The sequence below is a fragment of the Oncorhynchus masou genome, chromosome 8, assembly GCF_036934945.1.
Source record: "Oncorhynchus masou masou isolate Uvic2021 chromosome 8, UVic_Omas_1.1, whole genome shotgun sequence".
Taxonomy (NCBI): domain Eukaryota; kingdom Metazoa; phylum Chordata; class Actinopteri; order Salmoniformes; family Salmonidae; genus Oncorhynchus; species Oncorhynchus masou.
This window is the reverse complement of record NC_088219.1, coordinates 23,564,447-23,586,683: the sequence shown is the minus strand read 5'-3', so window position 1 is coordinate 23,586,683 and position 22,237 is coordinate 23,564,447. Positions and strand designations below refer to the sequence as shown.

The following is a 22,237-nucleotide window of genomic DNA, read 5'->3' as shown; positions in this document are numbered from 1 at the left end:
TAATTATATAAATTAAATATTCCAACAGCTAATGGTCAACCATTCCTAAACAATAGAATAGACGTGTGGGTGTGTTCATTTGTTTTGCACAAATAGGCCTTTTTTTCTTTTAATGAAGAAAATTCAGTTAAGAATTATGTCTTGGCCTTTTTTAATTTGTTTAGAGAAAAACAAGATATCAAGATATATATTGTGAATTGTCCAAACTTCTGAAAAAAATGTAGATTAGGCCATATCGCGCATCCCTATATCAAGTTAATATTTTCAAATCCACATCACTAACCTGTACTACAAAACATGAACTTGTATGTTAGTGTTACCTTTCAAAGCTGTAGCGTGTTCTTTCCACTGTGATTCAACCTTTACATAAAAAGTATATACACACTTGAAATGGTATACGATGGAGACAACCCTCAAAACACATCTAGTGTCAGTGACATTGGGTTTTTTATTGAAACAATTGGGGAAAACAATTGACAGGTGTGATGTGGTTGCTAATGAGAGTTATAGCAGCAAAGCTTTGGATTCCCGATGAAGAACCACATTGTAAGGCTGCAGACAGAGCCAGGCCAACATGCACTGACCAGTGAGGAGAGGAGTGAGACACCTACAATAGAAGCATTACGGCCTGGGAAAACCATTGACAGTTGTGGGTAGGCCATCATTGTAAATAATAATTTGTTCTTAACTGACTTGCCTAGTTAAAGGTTAAATAAATAAAACATTTAAAGAAATGAAGGGTGCTCCTGTTGTGACACACCAATAAAAACACAACTGGCCTGGTTCAGTCCCTCTCCCCTGCATTCCTTTCCATTATGGCAGAGAACCGCTGCATTCCTTTCCATTATGGCCGAGAACCGCTGCATTCCTTTCCATTATGGCCGAGAACCGCTGCATTCCTTTCCATTATGGCAGAGAACCGCTGCATTCCTTTCCATTATGGCCGAGAACCGCTGCATTCCTTTCCATTATGGCAGAGAACCGCTGCATTCCTTTCCATTATGGCAGAGAACCGCTGCATTCCTTTCCATTATGGCAGAGAACCGCTGCATTCCTTTCCATTATGGCCGAGAACCGCTGCATTCCTTTCCATTATGGCAGAGAACCGCTGCATTCCTTTCCATTATGGCAGAGAACCGCTGCATTCCTTTCCATTATGGCAGAGAACCGCTGCATTCCTTTCCATTATGGCCGAGAACCGCTGCATTCCTTTCCATTATGGCCGAGAACCGCTGCATTCCTTTCCATTATGGCAGAGAACCGCTGCATTCCTTTCCATTATGGCAGAGAACCGCTGCATTCCTTTCCATTATGGCCGAGAACCGCTGCATTCCTTTCCATTATGGCCGAGAACCGCTGCATTCCTTTCCATTATGGCCGAGAACCGCTGCATTCCTTTCCATTATGGCAGAGAACCGCTGCATTCCTTTCCATTATGGCAGAGAACCGCTGCATTCCTTTCCATTATGGCAGAGAACCGCTGCATTCCTTTCCATTATGGCAGAGAACCGCTGCATTCCTTTCCATTATGGCAGAGAACCGCTGCATTCCTTTCCATTATGGCCGAGAACCGCTGCATTCCTTTCCATTATGGCAGAGAACCGCTGCATTCCTTTCCATTATGGCAGAGAACCGCTGCATTCCTTTCCATTATGGCCGAGAACCGCTGCATTCCTTTCCATTATGGCCGAGAACCGCTGCATTCCTTTCCATTATGGCCGAGAACCGCTGCATTCCTTTCCATTATGGCAGAGAACCGCTCCATTCCTTTCCATTATGGCAGAGAACCGCTCCATTCCTTTCCATTATGGCAGAGAACCGCTCCATTCCTTTCCATTATGGCAGAGAACCGCTCCATTCCTTTCCATTATGGCAGAGAACCGCTGCATTGACGAGTAACTTCATACTGAACATGAAGTATTATAGATTAAGGCTATAATGGTTGTATTACTTGGGTGGGGTTATGTCTGGCAGTGTGTTTTCCTGCATTACCCCCTGCCTCTGGTTCAGAAGATTGTACACGGAACAAAAATATAAACGCAACATGCAACAATTTCAAAGATTTTACTGAGTTACAGTTCATATAAGGAATGTCAATTGAAATAAATTCATTAGGCCCTAATCTATGGATTTCTGGGCAGGGGTGCAGCCATGGGAGGGCATAGCCCCACCCACTTGGGAGCCAGGCCCAGCCAATCAGAATGAGTTTTTCCCCACCAAAGGGCTTTATTACAGACTGAAATACTCCTCAGCTTTTTGTGCGAATGCAACATTTCTGGTATCTTTTATTTCATTGACATGAAACATGGAATCAACACTTTACATGTTGCGTTTATATTTTTTGTTCAGTGTAATATGCTCAGTTCTTCATGTTGAAATTGTGAGATTCTGAATAGCGAGAAACAGTCTGTTGACATCGTAGAAATAAATTTATAGCATATCTCACACATAAAATATATTTAAATATCCATGCAGATTCCCTTATCTAAGCCTGCGGTTCTATTTAAGCCCTTATTATTGGTCACTTACATGCTTATTTGCATATGTATAAAAGCTAATAAAGTATTATCAGGAGAGAATAATATAGTGTACCAGTGCTCTGTGTCAGCTCAACAAGTGTATGAAAGCCTGTTCTACTCTCTCTATATCTTTTTTTATTTATTCCAAAAAGCATCCTTCTCCCACTGGCAGTCAGAGGTAAGGACGTTGGCAGGGCATAAAGGGTTCAACCATTGAAAGTCTCATGACTGGAGCTGCTCAGTGTGTGTTGTAGAGCCAGGCAGCAGGGTTAAAGGTGAGGGTTCAGAGCTCCAGCTCAGCCATGGCACGTTCCAGGGGGTCGCTGGTCCAGTACTCATGGTCCCAGCCCAGGAACCAGCCGGTGAACGTGGGCGGCTCGAACCCTTGTTTGATCTTCACGATGGGCGTCCTGCGGTCACGGTTGGCAGGGTCTGACTCAATGTAACGCACAGCTAGGGGAGGAGGGGATTAAATGAGGGTTCTGTAGAGGGCAGTTTTCCCAGTGGTAAACTTCTCAATCAAATGATTTTGGTCATGACATGAGTAATGCACTCAAAAGGCAGCATGCCATGTACATTCTCTATGGAAAACAGTCGAGATGATAATGAATGAATAATTAAATTCAGCAACAGTTATCCATATTCACTTACCGGAGGCCATAGCTTCAGTCTTCTCCTCTTCATGGGCTTCATTCCCGATCCAGACAAACACCTAGAAGAGGATATTCAACCTACATTAGACTACGTACAGCAATTCAAATCAATTTCATTGGTTGTGTACATATATTTTGCAGATGTTGTCACGGATGTAGCGAAATGCTTCTGTTCCTAGCTTCAACAGTAACACCTAACAATACTGTGGCGTACCGCGGACAAGCCACCAGGGGGAGACTCATCGAGGCCTGGTGACAGAGAGTCTACATCACACAGCAGTGGCTCCCTCTGCTGGATGTGCCAGATCTCGACGGGTCCTCCGGCCAAGACAAATTGGGGCTGATTGAGGCTGGTGAGTAACCAAGGGGCTGATTGCTCACCAGCCATACGGGGCCCATAAAGCTACACGGGAGGGTTGGAGGTAGTAAGAGGTTGCTACTGGATAGACATGCTCACGGTCTTCTAGAACCAAGGGGCTCGGTGTTCTACATCAGAGCAGACAGCATTCCCCAGAGCCCAGAAGGTGGTAACCTGGAAGAGGTCTCCTGGAGGAGACTGGCTGCTTTTGTTTTCCTTTATTGTTTAAAATACATCAGTTTCAAGGGTGTTTATCACATTTATGTCAGTGTCTGATCTGTGTAAAAGTCTTGATCAAACCCCTTGATCTGCCACAAGTGTTGGAGAATGCGGGCAAGTCTGGCAACGTGGTCAGACCAGCGTTGACGTTTACGCAGTATCAGCATGGACGAGTTGATAGCTCAGTTAGTTCGGGCCCAACAAGCGCAACAGTACAGTCAGGAACGAACGCTGGAAGAACCGTGTCTATAGAAGCCCATTTGAGGAAGTCAGGAAGCTGAGAGGAGAAACGCAGACCGAATTGCATCCCAATCAGTCAGCTTTTAATCAAGCTAATGGAAGATGACGACATCGAGACCTACCTCTGCACGTTTGAATGGACAGCACTTCGGGAAGGATGGCCCAAGGCAAAGTGGGTGAGTCTGCTGGCACCGCTCCTGTCCGGAGACGCCCATAAGACATATTATGACCTCAACATCGAACAGGAAGCTAACTACGGTTAGCGAGGGAGGTACTCAGCCGCTACGGATACAACCTCCCCGTTATCAACAAAGTGGTCATGGATCACTTCTTACGGGCGTTCTCATGACATGAAGAGGGCGCCAAGCCTATGCGCGCCCCAGACCTTGGAGGACCTGTTGGGCGCCGTGGAGACGCACCAGAATACTGAGGCCCTGCTGAACAAGATGCAGGCTGGGACGGATGGATGACCCCACCACCGTACTCCCCAATCTGACAGTCAGCCGGGCTAAAGGACTGCAGACCCGCGGAGAGACAGACGGGGGAGAGTCGACCCGCCGCCAGCGACTCCAGGTGGATGAAGACCAAAGGAGGTGTTTTGAGTGTGGCTCCCGGGGACACCTTGCATGGAATTGCCCGGGTCAAGAAGAGTCAATGTTATCAGCGTGCCCTCGAGATGGAAGTTTACATACACTGTAGCCAAATACATTTAAACTCAGTTTTTCACAATTCCTGACATTTAAACCTGGTAAAAATGATCTTTCTTGGGTCACTTAGGATCACCAGTCAGGTTACTAGGCTTCCTTGATCTCACACGGTTTTTCAGTTCTGCCCACAAATTTTCTATGGGATTGAGGTCAGGGCTTTGTGATGGCCACTCCAATACCTTGACTTTGTTGTCCTTGAACCCTCAGTCCAGCCTCTCTCAGCCTATTGCGGACAGTCTGAGCACTGATGGAGGGATTGTGCGTTCCTGGTGTAACTCAGGCAGTTGTTGCCATCCTGTACCTGTCCTGCAGGTGTGATGTTCAGATGTACCAATCCTGTGCAGGTGTTGTTACACGTGGTCTGCCACTGCAAGGACGATCAGCTGTCCATCCTGTCTCCCTGTAGCACTGTCTTAGGCGTCTCAAAGTATGGACATCGCAATTTATTGCCCTGGCAACATCTGCAGTCCTCATGCCTCCTTGCAGCATGCCTAAGGCACGTTCATAGGGACCCTGGGCATATAAGGCTGTAACGTAACAAAATGTGGAAAAAGAGAAGGGGTCTGAATACTTTCCCAATGCACTTGATCCACTTGATCCAATGCACAAGAAGGCGTAGTAGTGCAGACGTGTTTGTCATTGTCCCGTGTACATTTTTCCCGTCTTTTTAAAATATATTTAAATCTCTTTTTCCATTTTTAAATCAAATATACCTTCCGGCAACCCGCCTCACCCAATGGAATATGGATCTGCTATTTTTAGACCTTATAGCTAGAACCTCCATCAGAAGCTAGCCATCAGATGCTAACCTGTTAATTAGCTACTAGATATTTAGTTATTGTTAGCCACTGCTAGCGGCCTTTACCTTTAGCTCAGACACCAGCCACTTTTAGCCTGGGTAATACCCGCCAGTCTGCACAGCGCGATATCAACCCTGAGCATACCAGACTGCTTTTTTCCACTACATTACTAGATTCCTGCCGTAAGCTTTGGACCATTACTCCAGATCATCGCAGCCTGCTCAGTGGACCCTATGATCACTCGGCTACACAGCTGATGCCTCCTGGACTCTTCACTAACACGACTAGAAGCCACTACATCACCGGATTCCTGCCATAAATTCTGGACCTTTGCATCGGATCATCGCAGCTAGCTAGCTGCTACCGGGTGGCTATAGTGGCTAACGCTCTTGTCATGAAGCTAGCACCAGTTAGCCTCGAGCCAGGCGCATCTCCCGGCTAGCAAACTAAATTACTCCAGCTACAATACCTCGTTTTCCAATTGGCCTTTGTCGACAAGAAGACCTGCCGATCCATCACGACTGGTCTGCCGACGTAATTCCGTCCGTTGTGCCCTCATAACTAGTGCCTCCAGAGATGCAACCTCTCTCATCGTCACCAAGGTTTAGAGAAATTTCCATCCCCAACTACAACATTTTCCGTCAAGATAGAACTGCCAAAGGGGGAGGAGTTAGCCTGCAGAGTTGTGTCATACTTTCCAGGTCTATGCCCAAACAGTTCAAGCTTCTAATTTTAAAAATTAATCTTTCCAGAAATAAGTCTCTCACTGTTGTCGCCTGTCATAGACCCCCCTCAGCTCCCAGCTGTGCCCTGGACACCATATGTGAATTGATTGCCCCCCATCTATCTTCAGAGTTCGTTCAGCTAGGTGACTTAAACTGGGATATGCTTAACACCCCAGCCGTTCTACAATCTAAGCTAGATGCCCTCAATCTCACACAAATTATCAAGGAACCCACCAGGTACAACCCTAAATCTGTAAACATGGGCACCCTCATAGATATTATTCTGACAAACCTGCCCTCCAAATACACATCTGCTGTTTTCAATCAGGATCTCAGCGATCACTGCCTCATTCCCTGCATCCGTTATGTGTTCGCGGTCAAACGACCATCCCTCATCCCTGTCAAACCCTCCCTAAAACACTTCCACGAACAGGCCTTTCTAATCAACCTGGCCCGGGTATCCTGGAAGGATATTGACCTCATCCCGTCAGTAGAGGATGCCTGGTTGTTCTTTAAAATTAATTTCCTCACCATCTTAAATAAACATGCCCCTTTCAAAAGAAATGTAGAACTAAGAACAGATATAGCCCTTGGTTCACTCCAGACCTGACTGCCCTTGACCAGCACAAAAACATCCTGTGGCGTACTGCATTAGCATCGAATAGCTGCCGCGATATGCAACTTTTCAGGGAAGTCAGGAACCAATACACACAGTCAGTTAGGAAAGCAAAGGCTAGCTTTTTCAAACAGAAATATTTAACTCAACTCAACTCTAACTCAAAAAGTTCTGAGACACTGTAAAGTCCATGGAGAATAAGAGCACCTCCTCCCAGCTGCCCACTGCACTAAGGCTAGGAAACACTGTCACCGCCAATAAATCCACGATAATCGAGAATTTCAATAAGCATTTCTCTACGGCTGGCCATGCTTTCCTCCTGGCTACCCCAACCCTGGCCAACAGCACCATAATATGCAAATAAATTCATAAAAAATCCTACAATGTGATTTTCTGGATTATTTTTTTTCTCATTTTGTCTGTCATAGTTGAAGTGTACCTATGATGAAAATTACAGACCTTTCTCATCTTTTTAAGTGGGAGAACGTGCACAATTGGTGGCTGACTAAATACTTTTTTTGCCCCACTGTATGCGGACAACTACAAATACCTAGGTGTCTGGCTAGACTGTAAACTCTCCTTCCAGACTCATATTAAGCATCTCCAATCCACAATTAAATCTACAATTGGCTTCCTATTTCGCAACAAAGCCTCCTTCACTCATGCTGCCAAAATACCCTCGTAAAACTGACTATCCTACCGATCCTCAACTTCGGCGATGTCGTTTACAAAATAGCCTCTAACACTCTACTCAGCAAACTGGATTCAGTCTATCACAGTGCCATCTGTTTTGTCACCAAAGCCCCATATACCACCCACCGCTGCGACCTGTATGCTCTCACCGGCTGGCCCTCGCTACATATTCGTTGCCAGACCCAATGGCTCCAGGTCATCTAAAAAGATTTGCTGGGTAAAGCTCCGCCTTATCTCAGCTCTCCGGTCACCATAACAATGCCCACCCATGTGCTCCAGGTATATCTCACTGGTCATCCCCAAAGCCAACACCTCCTTTGGCTGCTTTTCCTTCCAGTTCTCTGCTGCCAATGACTGGAACGAATTGCAAAAATCGCTTAAGTTGGAGACTTATATCTCCCTCACTAACTTTAAGTATCAGCTATCTGAGCAGCTTACCGATCGCTGCAGCTGTACACAACCCATCTGTAAATAGCCCATCCAACTACCTACCTCATCTCCACATTGTTTTTATTTACTTTTTTTGCTCTTTTGCACACTACTTGCACATCATCATCTGCTCATCTATCACTCCAATGTTAATTTGCTAAATTGTAATTACTTTGCTACTATGGCCTATTTATTGCCTTACCTCCTTACTCCATTTGTACACACTGTAAATAGATTTTTTCTATTGTTATTGACTGTACGTTTGTTTATTCCATGTGTAACTCTGTGTTGTTTTTGTCGCACTGCTCTGCTTTATCTTGGCCAGGTCACAGTTGTAAATGAGAATTTGTTCTCAACTGGCCTACCTGGTTAAATAAAGGTGAAATAAAATATAAACACATGTATGTATATGATGATATGTATAGAAATGATGGACACTATATGAATAGAAAAGGTGTGTAGAGCAGTAGTTATATAGGATGAACCTTGACTAGAATAGAATATATACACACGAAGTGGATAAAACAGTATGAGAACATTATTAAAGTGACATTAAAATTAATCTGTTATCCACTGTGTTACTGTTAATACATCTCCACACTTAATCATATTCACATCTTAGAAAATACCACATGCTAATGTATCTACCTGATCCCATGTGTCCATGATCATGACATCATCGGTAGCCAGATCCTCTTGGGTCATCTCCCCAGGTACCTCCTCAATCTGGGTGGAGGAAACCAGGAGCATTAGAAAGACCAGGTTAATTAACCACGAATGGCTGAAAGTAATAATATGGGACTCACAATGAAGTTTCCGGTCTTGTTGGAGCAGGCAAAGAGCCTGGGTGGATGGGCGTCCATCTTGTCCTTGCTTCTCAGTCTGGAGGAGGTGCGGTATGCTGCCTTCCCTCCCAGAGCCTCCCAGTAGTCATCTGCACAGAGACACACAACAGGCAGTTGGTTAGGGGATGCTACATCCAGCCACAGAGCAAAGAAAAGCCTATGTTCATTGCCACAATGTACAGTACATACCAGTCTCTCCACCCTCAGACAGTTCTGAGGAGGACACCCCCAGAATGTCACAGAGCTGCTGGGTGCCATTTTTCTCAGTGTCACTGGCCCCCTGGCCCACCCACATGAAAGAGGCTGCTGGGGTCACCAGGAGGAAGGTGTCGTTGGAGTTCAGGTTGGAGGACACAGCATCAACCTAGAGGTGGATGGATGAAACATGGTGTGTGGAAAAGGACCACGAGTGTCATGTATTTAAATATAGTGCAGTTGAGAAGCTAATATCAGAAAAACAGGGCACTATCGCCATGTTTACTCACCTCCACAGCTCTTGTGCACCCTGCAGAGTTGGAGCGCACCTGGAAGAGTCGTGTTTCTGCAGGAGCGGACTGACCCCCGTCTCTGGACGTACCTCCCTTGTACACCACCATGGGCTGCCCCCTGAACAGGCTCATGAGGTGAGCTGGCTCCTTGCCCTGGACTACTCTCACCTGGACCACAGAGCAAACTACTTAACAAACATCTATACTGTTGTGATGTACAGCAGTTGGACACATTGTTAATCATGGTGATTCATGCTGGATAATTTCACAAAAATAATTGTCTGTGCAATAAGAAATTCTGAGACCAAATGCAGAGAAAATCAGGAAGCAGTGGATCTTTGGAAGAATATAATTGTAGCCTTGCATACGTCTACAATAATACCCCACAGGGTGGCATCAGTGAGCTCTGAACAACAACAGGGTAGGAAAACTCTGACAGAGTTAAGTGTTCCATGGCGCTCCCTACCCTAATCTCCCAGCATGCTGTGCGCCTGTCTGTATGTCTAGCTGTCTGACAGCAGGGCGTCCTGTTTGCTGGATGCAGCCAGCTTGCCTCGTCATCACCCAGCACAATGGGGGCCTTCTCTCCCCCTCCCAGGCCGATGGACTGTGTGGCTATCTCACTGTTCAGTCACTCAAGAGTGTGTTTATTCTCCTCTCAACACCATTCCTGAAAGTTTGGGACCTGCGTGGGCCTGCACAAAGCCTAGTTTCAGATTTTTTTTCTCCCAAAATTGGAGACTGCTGGACAGAGGGTTAGAGAGCTTAGGTGCATATTGAGTGAAATAAGGAGCCTCTGTACTGAACTTGTGAGGCCAGGTTCCATGTTTATGGTGCTGACTTATTTCCATGCATTAAGTTATTCTAAATGCTGTTTATTTTACGTGACTATGAATTATACTGTTACAAATGTATGGGAGATGACCTGCGTCATCAGCGTTCGACTTCATGGACAGTTGCTTGGAACATTTACAGGTTTGTGATGGAAGTTTTCTACACAAACTTAGGATCACTGTTAGTCATGCATTAAAACACATCAATAACATAACTACGCAGTGCACGGCAAACATTTCCACACTGTATATAGACAGGAGGGTGAGACACTGACAGGCATAGACAGACACACACAGACAAACACACAGCAAGAGATGGTCACAGACATTCCCAGAGCATCAAACCTTATACAGAGCCAAGGCATGATCTAGTTAAGTCATAAAGAACTGCAGCATACAAGACAACCTGGAATCACCGTTGGCCTCTAGATAACCTATGCAATGGTCCTTGCTTGAGTAGAACTAAGTTCTTAAGGACAAGCAAGAGGGCTCTTTCCCCCCACTGCAGGCCAGAAAATAGGCTGGTCTGGGAACAGTAGTATGTGTGAGTGGTCGTGAGTGGCGCAGCGGTCTAAGGCACTGCTTCGCAGTGCTATGGGGCATCACTTCAGTCCTGGGTTTGATCATGATTCCACAATTGGCCCAGCGTCGTCAAGATTACGGGAGGGTTTGGCCGGGGTAGGCCATCATTGTAAATAAGAATTTGTTTCCTAACTGACTTGCCTATTTAAATAGATAATGCAACAGAATCAGGGAGGGCAAAGGGAACTCCCTCATAAACATGGCTTTGGAATGTCCTGTTTGATTTCTCTGTAAACACATTGAGCCATGTCAGTTAAATACACAGATTCTAAGTCCCCCATGCCTGGGCTATGTACTGAGTTATGCAGCCCTGGCAGAGGAGTACCTGGGTGGTTATAGGAGCCCCAGCAACCTGGAAAAAAAAGAGTCAGGAAATGACAGGAAGCAATGAGAGGAGGAGGGAGAGGAGGAAAAGGGAGAATGAGCAGACACACTGGTAAGGAAGGAGGTTACTGGGCCGAATACAGATGAGGCCAAGAGGAAAGTATAGAAAAAAGGAATATGCGATGGGAAAAGAAAGCCACTTCTTTCATACACAAACCCAGTCACAAACACCCACTCATTACCTGCACAGGTCCACCACCAAGCTCATCGTCCAACTGGGCACCCAAGATGGCTGAAGCACCAATTTCGTCCTGGGAAGAATCACTTCCCTGCCTGAGAAAGACTCCAGTTAGCATGCAAAATATCTCTTATGATAGTTTCTACTGTATATTTTCCATCATTTTTAATTCTACTTTAATGTCTATCTTACCACATGTAGATAATGTGTCCTTGGCGTCCTCCATGGTGATAGTTGTAGAGGATGATGTAACTGTCTCCCCCATAGAATTGTCCGTGTGTGGAGGGGTCCACTTCCACCTTGTCTGATCCTTCAATACGCCAGATCTGTACATGAACATACACGTGATGTGACCCCTAGCTGTGGCAGGCTACTGAAACAAAGCTGTATATGTAAATACAGCGTGTATCATACATAATCATGTCCCTCTCATTTGATTCCTATCTGTTTTACTATTTAATATCCTCCCTGTTTTGACTGCATCTGGCCGAAACCCACACATGACTGCCTCACAAAATGCAATTACTGTATAATAGACCTACTACGTAAAGTTGATAGTTACTAATAGCAATACATAGTTACTCTAAGAAAGATTAATGGGAAGGCTTGCTGTCTACACATGCTCCAGCCCTTCCTCTCGTCCGCTCACCTGCTTCTCTCCGTTGCCCCCGTCCACCATGCCGTGCTGGGCAGCCATGGCAGGGGAGTCGTGGAGCGTGGCGGCATCGAAGGACACCTTCGCTATCTTGGCGATGCTGTTGGAGACATAGGCCACGCCCAGGCCCTCTGTCTGGTCCTTGTCACGCCAGTTCTTGAAGAACTGCTTGAAGAGCGGCGTCTCTCCCATCTCCGGCAGGATCTGCACCTGGGTGTGTTTGGGGTAGCCCATCTTCTTGATGAACTCATCTGCTGCTTTCATGGCTGCCTTACGCTCCTCCAGGTTGGCTTCTTTGCCTGGGTGAGAGTGTGAGGGAGGGAAGAGAAATACAAAAAAATAGGTTTCCTTAATTAAACCACTTAGAAACTCTAATGACTGAAATTCAACATCTACGTATAACTGTCAGCATGGTTGATAAGAGAGGACCATTATCTTTTAAAAGAAGAACCCCCTTCTAGTTGTATCATATTATCTCGGTGGGAGTTCATGTGACACTGTTCAATTTCTCATTCTTTAAATGTGTTCTGTAATGCTACACTTTAAGTGTTACCAAATGGACATGAAAGCAACCATACCATGCCAAAACAAGTCTAGCTATTGTGCTTTAATTGACTTGCTGAATCAGCTGATGATAATATTTGATATTGGGTGACCCCAACAGACCTTTCCAGACGAAGATCTTGCCATCAGAGCCATGATCCAGGATGAAGCAGTCGCTGGACTCCAGTGCACTCTGGGAGAATGGGTTCTCTGCTGCCACCATGGACATGGCCATGTCTCCACTGCCATTGGACACCTAGGGGAGAGGAGGAGAGACAGAAGAAGAGTTGTAGAGGAGAGATCAGAGATGTGTTTTTCTCTTGATAGCCACAGGTGAATGTGAAAAGTCCTCAAAATGCAACTAGACCAGTTGGATGTTCGTTTCAGTGGTTTGTTCACTGTTCTCCAACCTTGTACAGCTTGGCCATTTTCCTGTTTGAGGCATCTGCTTTGATGTCATCAGAGGATCCTTCAGGCAGGTCTGATTTATCTCCCAGAACCTGAAGACGCACAGAGAAAATCCCTTTTAGATATACTTCAGAAATGAAAACAATAATTTTACCACAGCTGGAGTTCATTCAAACATCCATTATACACCATTAAACATCATAATGGACGTCAAGAAATCACAGACATAGAGAGAGTTAAAGAGAGTAGGAGACCCTCCTGTTCTTTAGTAGTTTATGATCTCACCTCTATCATCTTGTCTCTCTCCGCACCCTCGTCACACACGTACACACGGGCTCGCCCACTGCGCTCGTTGTCACGGATACCCTTGGCAACCTGGGTGGCCTTCAGCTTCTCAAAGCGGTTGCTCTGGGAGCCACACCACTGGTAGATCTCCTGTGGGAGGGGACCGGGATACACAACACAAAGAGGAATAAGCTAAGGAGCTTTTATTCATTTTATTTGATTATTCTTGTTTTGCTTTATACTCTTTGATGTACGGTGTTCTTGTTTTTTTTTGAAAGGCGCATAAAATCCCATGTATTGTGATTATTATGTGGTCAGCATCGACCAGGAATTAGTTTGCAAGAATTCTAAGGGTACTTGTACAATCTCTCTTAAATGTTTATATTTTACTGTAAGCAAGATATAAAACTTACATTGTACATGCTTCTCTGTTTCATCATTTAAATGTGACACCAATGTTTGATGACGCTGTGTCCTATATGAAACTTAAAAGTCCCCCTGTCTCCCTCAGGCTGATGGTAACTCACGCTTCCCAGGTCCAGGATGAAGCAGTCTCCCTGGTTGAAGCTGTCCCAGCTGACAGGCACCTCCGTTGCCCTGACAACACGGCGACCTTTGACCTGCAGCACCCGCTGCATAACCACCTCGTTGGTGACCACATGTTTGAACCCAGATGCCACACCTCCTTTCTATAACAGTGACAAATGATATGGTACAGTTATTATGCAGGTAGCCTAGTGGTTAGAGTGTTGGGCCAGAAACCAAAAGGTTGCTGGATCGAATCCCTGACAAGGTAAAAATCTTTCGTTCTGCACCTGAACAAGGCAATTAACCCACTGTTCCCCCGGTAGGCCGTCATTGTAAGTAAGAATGTGTTCTTAACTGACTTGCCTAGGTAAATAAAGGTTAAATTAATTTAAAAAAACATTTAATGGAATCATTCACATTTCTAGGACACATTTCGCCATACAATTCCAATTTCTATGAATTGTATGGAGGAATACTTTATACTTTATTCCCATTAAAAGGTTGATTAGGTTGGTTACTCCATAACCATTCAGGTATAGACTACTGCATAGTGCATAACAATAACCCCGCCTGAGGTATGAATGCAATATCATGTATCATGGACAGGATTGTAGCAATAATGGCAAAAGAAAATGATCTCAAATAATATCTCACCAAGTACTTCAGTCCAGCCTTGAAGTAACCCAGGAATACTTTGGACTCATGTCCCTGGACCTCACGGTACTGGATGGGTTTACCCCCCAGATAGTCATCCATCTGGACTGTGAAGATGGCTGCTGCTCCACTCTCATCCTGGGTGCAGAAATCGCCTGGAGCAGAGAAACCACGGATGTTACACACTGAATTACAACGTTTTGCTCTCAGGTCTGTCAATGGAGGCCCAACCCCCAATGGCTGCTTAGTCTGCTAGATTTCACAGATGTCACCGATTACTATTTCCCTAAAGCAAAACCCAATTGATACATACCGGTACAATGAATGAACCTAGTTTGGGCATCACTCACTTAGCAGAATGTTATGGGAAATGTACTAAGGTTCGATCTAACAGGCTACCTAAAAGTAGGCATGATCAATACAATAAAATGGGCCTGACTCAGCACTCTGCCAGTGTACATCAATCATAGAGATAGAATTACACTCAATATGGCCGCCGGGCCACCCATCACAGTACATTGACTTCAAGAAAAAATCCTGTTCTAGTAATTATATTTCTATGACCTCAATCATATCCACCAGGCTTTGTCATGCAACCCATCCTGCTCCTGGTTCTGTCCTCACCCAGCCAGAAGTGCAGGTCATACTGCAGGTTCCCGGAGCGCTGCTTGATGGTGTTGAGGACCAGGTAGGCGTCTCCCGTGTAGAAGCTTCCATACAGGTTCTCTGGCACGGCCACCAGGTCAAACTTCTCAATCCTCCACACCTGCAGGCCCGCCTGTTGGCCAGCCTTCTCAAACTCAGGATGGTACACCATGCTGCCTGCATGGAGAAATCACACACACTGGGTGAGAAGGTAGGGATGATGCATAGAAGATCGTTGTTAACCAATTATAGTTAGGATTTGACAGTTACTGCTAAGAGAAATAGGTTATTCTGTGAGGACTCTTTCAAAATTGATCTAGTGAAAAACAATAAATGTCAATCTTTAGTTTTTTGTGGGTATAGTTTGCAGAGGGGAGCCACTCCCTTTACTCAGAGATGTTGCCATGGATATAAAGTTTCAAGTAGTGAGTTATTAATGTCCAGTTGGTGTAATGACTCATTGGTGCCCTGTGCTCTGGGTGTTTCCTTCTCTCTCTGAACAGGAAGTGCTGTGACTCAGTTTGGAACAGACAGCCCCAGCACTGGTGCCACCACAGGACGACATAGGAGGCTGGTGGCACCTTAATTGGGGAGGACGGGCTTGTGGTAATGGCTGGAGTGGAATAAGTGCATTGGTATCAAATACATCAAACACATGGTTTGATGCCATTCCATTTTGCGTCGTTCCAGACATTATTATGAGCCATCCTCCCCTCAGCAGCCTCCACTGCAGGATGAGTGTGTGTAGAGAAGAGAGCTGAGACTCCCCAGGAGAGACCAAAGATGAACTACAGCACAGTGCACACACACACAGCCCAATGAGACTGGTCCACAAATATCACACTTCATTCATATCAGAAACAAAAAAGCCAAGAGGAGCTCTATTAAAAGCTTCAAGTGGGTGCCTACGCTCAGTGAGATTACCACCTACTGTACTTGAGGTAATTTTGGCATGTGGCCATTTTTTAGATTTTGAAGACATTAGTAGTCTATCCTGTTGATGTCTAACTGGCAGACAACTCCTTCCTCCTATCCTCTTTGCAGGTCACTATAATGACCATAGCAAAGCATTACCAAAATGTGTGCCAGTTGTCTAGCTGCCAGGCAATCATGCCTCAGTTGGTTCCTGTACAATACAACACATTGTTTCCACAGCACCCAGACCCGTAAGTTGCTGCCCACTGAGAGGAAAGTGTCCGACATCTTATATTTGTTCGTCTTTCGTAAGCAGTGACTAATGAAGATAAGTGGTGACTTCATCCATTTTCTAAAACACAACAGTTAAAAAAAAGAATACTTAAAATGACTATTACTGTAGGCCCACATCCACACAGCATAACACACCCTGAATCAATTAGATCCACACTTAACGTTCCAGACAGCTTTACGCAGGCTGTTCTCTGCATCTAAACAAGGCTGTGTTCTAGAGAGAACACAGCTTCTAAACACACAGCTTTTTCTGCACCGCGGGCAATCTACGTGCCTGTCGACTCTAGACTCCAACTCATTTATTTAGAAGAAGACTGCGGTTTGAGCAGGCTCCTTCTCAGTTTGTATGACTAACCGTCAGCATCAGAGCAGGCCTTGCCATTCTTCTTGACAGCCCACTGGCCACAACCATGTAAAGAATCCGCTCGTGACCTTGTTTGGGAGAGAGAAGTCGTTGGTTCAAAATTCATGCAACCCTGACCCGAAGAATCTGGGGTTCCTTTTTCTTCAGTCTCTTCTCCTCTTTGAAACGTTTGACTTATTTCACAAACAGCCACACATTATTTTTATTCTCTCTTTTCTGACATGAAGACCTGGTAATAGAGAGAGCAACAGCTGCAGCTCACTGTGTTTCCATGCCTTCATATATTTGCATTGCGGGAAATTCCTCATGGCAAAATGTGTAGAATAGCAGGAAATTAGCTCAGGGATTCTTGAAAGTTGGGACAATCCTTGTTCAGCAGGGAAACTTTGTTTTTATAGTATATATCTTTTTAAATTTTGTTGCATTATTTGAGCTTATCATTTTACATTAAGGGGAATCTTGTGAGGAAAATGTTTGTTTTGGGAATGTTCTAAATACTGTCAATGTTATTAATTTCCGTGTAGGCACTATGCCTGGAAATGCCTTTCTCCGGACCAAAGGATGCCAATTTCAAACTCTCCAAAACATTCTAAAAACCGGAAATAATGGATATTAACTTAAAAATGATTTGATGTAGTTTCTTGCAATAGCCCTCTGTGTCTTTAAACAATATTTCTCTAAAAACTGGGATTGCTAAAAGAATCCGTCAGATTTGTCAAAAATCCTAAATGAATCAGGGATGAGCAGGGTCATCTATAGCATAAGGACCCATTATTCATGTCCTCATTACATGTAGTGCAACAAGACCACTCATGGTCTATAAAGTTCTCTACTTTTGATAGATTTAAACAAACAATATTGGAATCACCATGGTCACAACCATAAACTGTCAATTCCATCTGCCTGATAGATTACAATAGAATATACATTTTGGTTCAAATAGGTTACATTTTGCTGACTCCATCAGATTTATTTCTAACGTCAACTCTGTTAGACAGCTGAAAGATCTGATAGAATGGTTGTTTTTATTGGAGATTTTTAAATTAATAATTTTCCATACAATTTATATTGAACTTTTATTTTTAGTGGATTTGGCTATTTCAGCATTACCAGGTGAATCAAATCGAGCACAAAAGGGCCTCCCGAGTGGCGCAGTGGTCTAAGGCACTGCATCGTAGTGCTAGAGGCATGACTACAAACCCAGGTTCAATCCCGGGCTATATCACAACCCACCGTGATCCGGAGTCGCATAGGGTGGCGCACAATTGGCCCAGCATCATCTGGTTTAGGGGAGGGTTTGGCCAGGGGAGATTTACTTGGCTCATCGCCCTCTAGCGACTCCCTGTGGAGGGCTGAGTGCCTGCAGGCTGACCTCGGTTCATCAGTTTAACGGTGTGTACTCGGACACATTGGTGGGCTGGCTTTCGGGTTAAGTGGGCGGGTGTTAAGAACTGGAGTTTGGCGGGTCATGTTTCGGAGGACGCAAGACTCAACCTTCGCAGCGATGAGATAAGATCAAGGGTTAAATACAAAAATAATTATAATCGAGCACACAGCCATACAATCTCCATAGACAAACATTGGCAGTAGAATGGCCTTACTGCAGAGCTCAGTGACTTTCAATGTGGCACCATCATAGGATGCCACCATCACGTCAGTTCATCAAATTTCTGCCCTGCCCAGGTTAACTGTATGTGCTGTTATTGCGATGTGGAAACGTCACCAAAGTGGTAGGCCACACAAGCTCACAGAACCGCCAAGTGCTGAAGCACGTAGCGCATAAAAATCATCTGTCCTCGCTTGCAACACTCAATACTGATTTCCAAACTGCCTCTGGAAGCACAAGAACTGTTGTGTACGCTGAGCCTAAGATCACCATGGGCAATACCAAGCGTCGGCTGGAGTGGTGTAAATCTCGCCTCCATTGGATTCTGGAGCTGTGGAAATGTGTTCTCTGGAGTGATGAATCATGCTTCATCATCTGGCAGTCTGATGGACAAATCTGGGTTTGGCGTATGCCAGGAGAACGCTATCTGCTTGCAAGATGCGTAGTGCCAACTGTAAAGTTTGGTGGAGGAATAATGGTCTGGGGCTGTTTTGAGTATGTTCTCAACTCAGTCACTGATGGCCAACCCCTTAAGATTGTCAATATTCTGAAAAAAATACTATTACTATCATTACTATACAGTATGATGAAAGAATTTAATTATCTATGCCACTGCTAGCTAGGCTATACTAGCAGAGGTTACTATGTGCATGTTATGTTTTAACACAAGCTACACTCACTCACTTCTCTAATGATAATCTGCTCTGTGTTCTGGCCAGAGACCCAGAGGGGGTAGTTTAGTAGACTCCACACCCCACAGGAGGGAGTATAAATAGAACAGGTCATGTGACTGCTGGTCCCAGCCTCATTGGCACATGGGGAAAAAGAGACTATGTTACTCCGTGCAAAATCTCAGGACCTCAGCAAGTCATAACCCCTCCCTCTTCTCCACAACCACGTAAAAGTGAGTCAGTCATTCCAGGATTCTCACCCCCAGAGACTTGCTGCTGGCCTGCATATGGTGCACCCCTCCCCCGTAAACCAGCCCTTTCCTCAGTATCAGATGAACTGAAGAAAAGCTTCTGGGTTGGCTGGTGCAAAGCCTTCAAACTGGGAAGGGAGATGCTGGATTTGATCCACTGCATTGAACTGATAGCTGTTTCTATAAACCAATCGTGTGACTGATTACATTGAACAAATAAGGAGAGAGGATGTTTTAGAATTTTTCTGTTTGGATGTTCCCTAATTTTTGCTTATCGATCAGATCTTAGAGTTCAAGGGTTACGTTTTAAAATCAAATCAATGCATAATGCATTGATAATCTAAAAATCTGTTTGCAAGATACATTTCTCAGCACTTAGTGGAGGATTCAGGGGTGACTCATTTTCTCCACTCAGGCTCCTCCCTCAGGCCTCTCCTTCAGATATCCACTCATCCACACACACACACATTCATGCTACACATATGACATACTTGTCTCTCTCTCTCTCTCTCGGATAAAATAATCAACACACACAGATAAACACACACACTAATGATTGGTTATTGTTCCAGCTAACAGTGGAATAAAGTTTGATAAAGTGAGTCACATGGGGATTAGGTGTGCTGAAATCTGTGGTGCCAGACAGCTGGCCTTGGTCTGGGCCCTCTCACAGCTGTGTGTGTAAGATTTAGACACAACAATTCCCCTGCTGACTGAGTGCCAGAGTGCTCTGTCTCACACACGCAAAAACAGTTTTTTTGTGAGTTGTGAGTGTTACTATGGTGTCTACGAAGTCCATTTAAAGATAGGAGAATGCCCAGCTGTTGATGGGATATGCCCAGTAGGCCGAAACAAATGGGCAATGTGTGGCATTTGATTGACACGCCCTTTCTCAGCCTTTTCAACAATATACATTAACAAGAGGAATATTTTGATATTCCAAAATGAAAAGTGACCAGAAATAATGTAAGAAGAAAATCTTTCTAGAATTTGTACATATAAAATGTCTATACAAATGTAAATAATGTTGTAAAAAAATATTTACTTTTTCTTAAAATATAGTTTACTTTACACTACAGGGGCAGCATGAAAGTATAGCATACTTAATATAATAATGGTGTTATCAAATATATTGTGCGTGGAAATATAATCCGACCTGAGTTTGACGTGCTTTTCTTTTTGTTCTCTTTTTTTTTGGCAAATGTCATTGCTTTTCCTATGTTTTAATCAACGTTTTCTCGTCTCTGTCCATATATGCCATCCATAGATATCATGATATGGCAATGCTCAATTTAAATAATTGTGTCTATGTTAATATTTGGTTATTCATAACGATGGCTGTTTTACTCCAATTACGCACATTTACGAACAACAAAGCAACATTGACGAAATAGAGGACCCATAAACAGAAGGGGGGGGGGGGGGGGAAATACTCGACCCCCCCACGTAAAGTTGCTGCAAATAGTGTCCAACCAACGAAACATCCCAGGTAGTATAGAACTACCTGCAAATTTCGTTTACAGAATATATCTCGTAGCCTATAATGATAATCGAAAGAATCTAAAGGTCCGGTTCTGGTTAAAACAAAGCTTTAAAAGGCTTCTACATTTCTGCATTGATTTGAAGCGTCATTGTAACAAAGGCACCGGAGGGGCGGTCCACAATGTCTACGTAGCCAATAATGATAATAGAAAGAATATAACGGTCCGGTTCTGGTTAAATCAGAGCTTTAAATGGCTTATACATTGTTGCAATGACTTGATGTGTCATTGTACAAAGGCACCGGAGTGGCGCTCCACAATGTCTAACATTTTAAAATGGCATTTCTTACCTTATGCTGTCTGATTTAGACGTTTTCTAGGCCGCGGCGGGTATTTTGGTGATGCGGACAGGAGAGAGTTTAATTCGACAGGACTATGTTGCTTGACAGGGTGTATTGGTGCGTCTGGTCTGGCCCGGGCAACTCCCCTCTATGTCATTAACAGGGCCTCCCCCACCAACAAATGGAGTAACCTGGCATTTAACCCCGCCTTGTCTGGATGACAACGACAGATGACAACGCAGCATGATGGTTGACTGTTACAGCTGCGTCTTGCAGATTCTCTGTTTTTAACGGATTGTGTGAAAGCACATAATTAAAATGCCCCCTCTTTTTCTCAGTGTTATGCATCCAAACGTGGCCATAAAACACTGAAAAACGATTAGCTTATGTTGCAGTTTATTTTGACAACACTTTGATAAAAAATATCAAATATCCCCTTTTGATTTACCTAGACCGTCATTGTAAATAACAATTAAGAATTTGTTCTTAACTGACTTGCCTAGTTAAATAAAGGCACAATAAAAATAAAATACCTCTTCACTGTTGGAGAGTCATTATGAAGGCCAGTGAAGTCTGCCTGTTGGAGAGACCATGGCACCATCTGCTGGTAAGGCTAAAGTAGACTCAGAAAACTAAAGTACAGTCGTGGCCAGAAGTTTTGAGAATAACACAATTATTGATTTTCTCAAAGTCTGTTGCCTCAGTTTGTATGATGGTAATTTGCATATACTCCAGAATGTTATGAAGAGTGATCAGATGAATTGCAAAGTCCATCTTTGCCATGCAAATGAACTGAATACCCCAAAAACATTTCCACTGCATTTCAGCCCTGCCACAACAAGACCAGCTGACATCTTGTCAGTGATTCTCTCGTTAACACAGGTGTGTGTTGACGAGGACAAGGCTGGAGATCACTCTGTCATGCTGATTGAGTTTGAATAACAGACTGGAAGCTTCAAAAGGAGGGTGGTGCTTGGAATCATTGTTCTTCCTCTGTCAACCATGGTTGCCGTCATCATTGCTTTGCACAAAAAGGGCTTCACAGGTAAGGATATTGCTGCCAGTAAGACTGCACCTAAATCAACCATTTATCGGATCATCAAGAACTTCAAGGAAAGCGGTTCTATTGTTGTGAAGAAGGCTTCAGGGCGCCCAAGAAGGTCCAGCAAGCGCCAGGACCATCTCCTAAAGTCACCACCAGTACAGAGCTTGCTCATGAATGGCAGCCGGCAGGTGTGAGTGCATCTGCACACACAGTGAGGCGAAGACTTTTGGAGGATGGCCTGGTGTCAAGAAGGGCAGCAAAGACGCCACTTCTCTCCAGGAA

The 22,237-nt window shown here is 44.4% G+C and overlaps 1 protein-coding gene across 1 annotated transcript; it reads right to left on the bottom strand.

Annotated features, from left to right (window-relative positions):
- Positions 1 to 428: 428 nt before the first annotated feature.
- LOC135544406 (gelsolin-like) lies at positions 429 to 21,071 on the bottom strand. The gene is made up of 16 exons (XM_064971986.1): positions 20,920 to 21,071; positions 14,967 to 15,164; positions 14,343 to 14,497; positions 13,688 to 13,849; positions 13,161 to 13,310; positions 12,878 to 12,967; positions 12,591 to 12,723; positions 11,919 to 12,223; positions 11,462 to 11,595; positions 11,274 to 11,364; positions 9,290 to 9,460; positions 8,994 to 9,168; positions 8,766 to 8,893; positions 8,608 to 8,685; positions 3,171 to 3,231; positions 429 to 2,972 (listed from the first exon to the last, which is right to left on the bottom strand). The coding sequence occupies exons 2-16, from the start codon at positions 15,157 to 15,159 to the stop codon at positions 2,803 to 2,805; spliced, it is 2,196 nt and encodes a 731-aa protein (XP_064828058.1). The 5' UTR covers positions 15,160 to 15,164; positions 20,920 to 21,071; the 3' UTR covers positions 429 to 2,802.
- Positions 21,072 to 22,237: the final 1,166 nt, after the last annotated feature.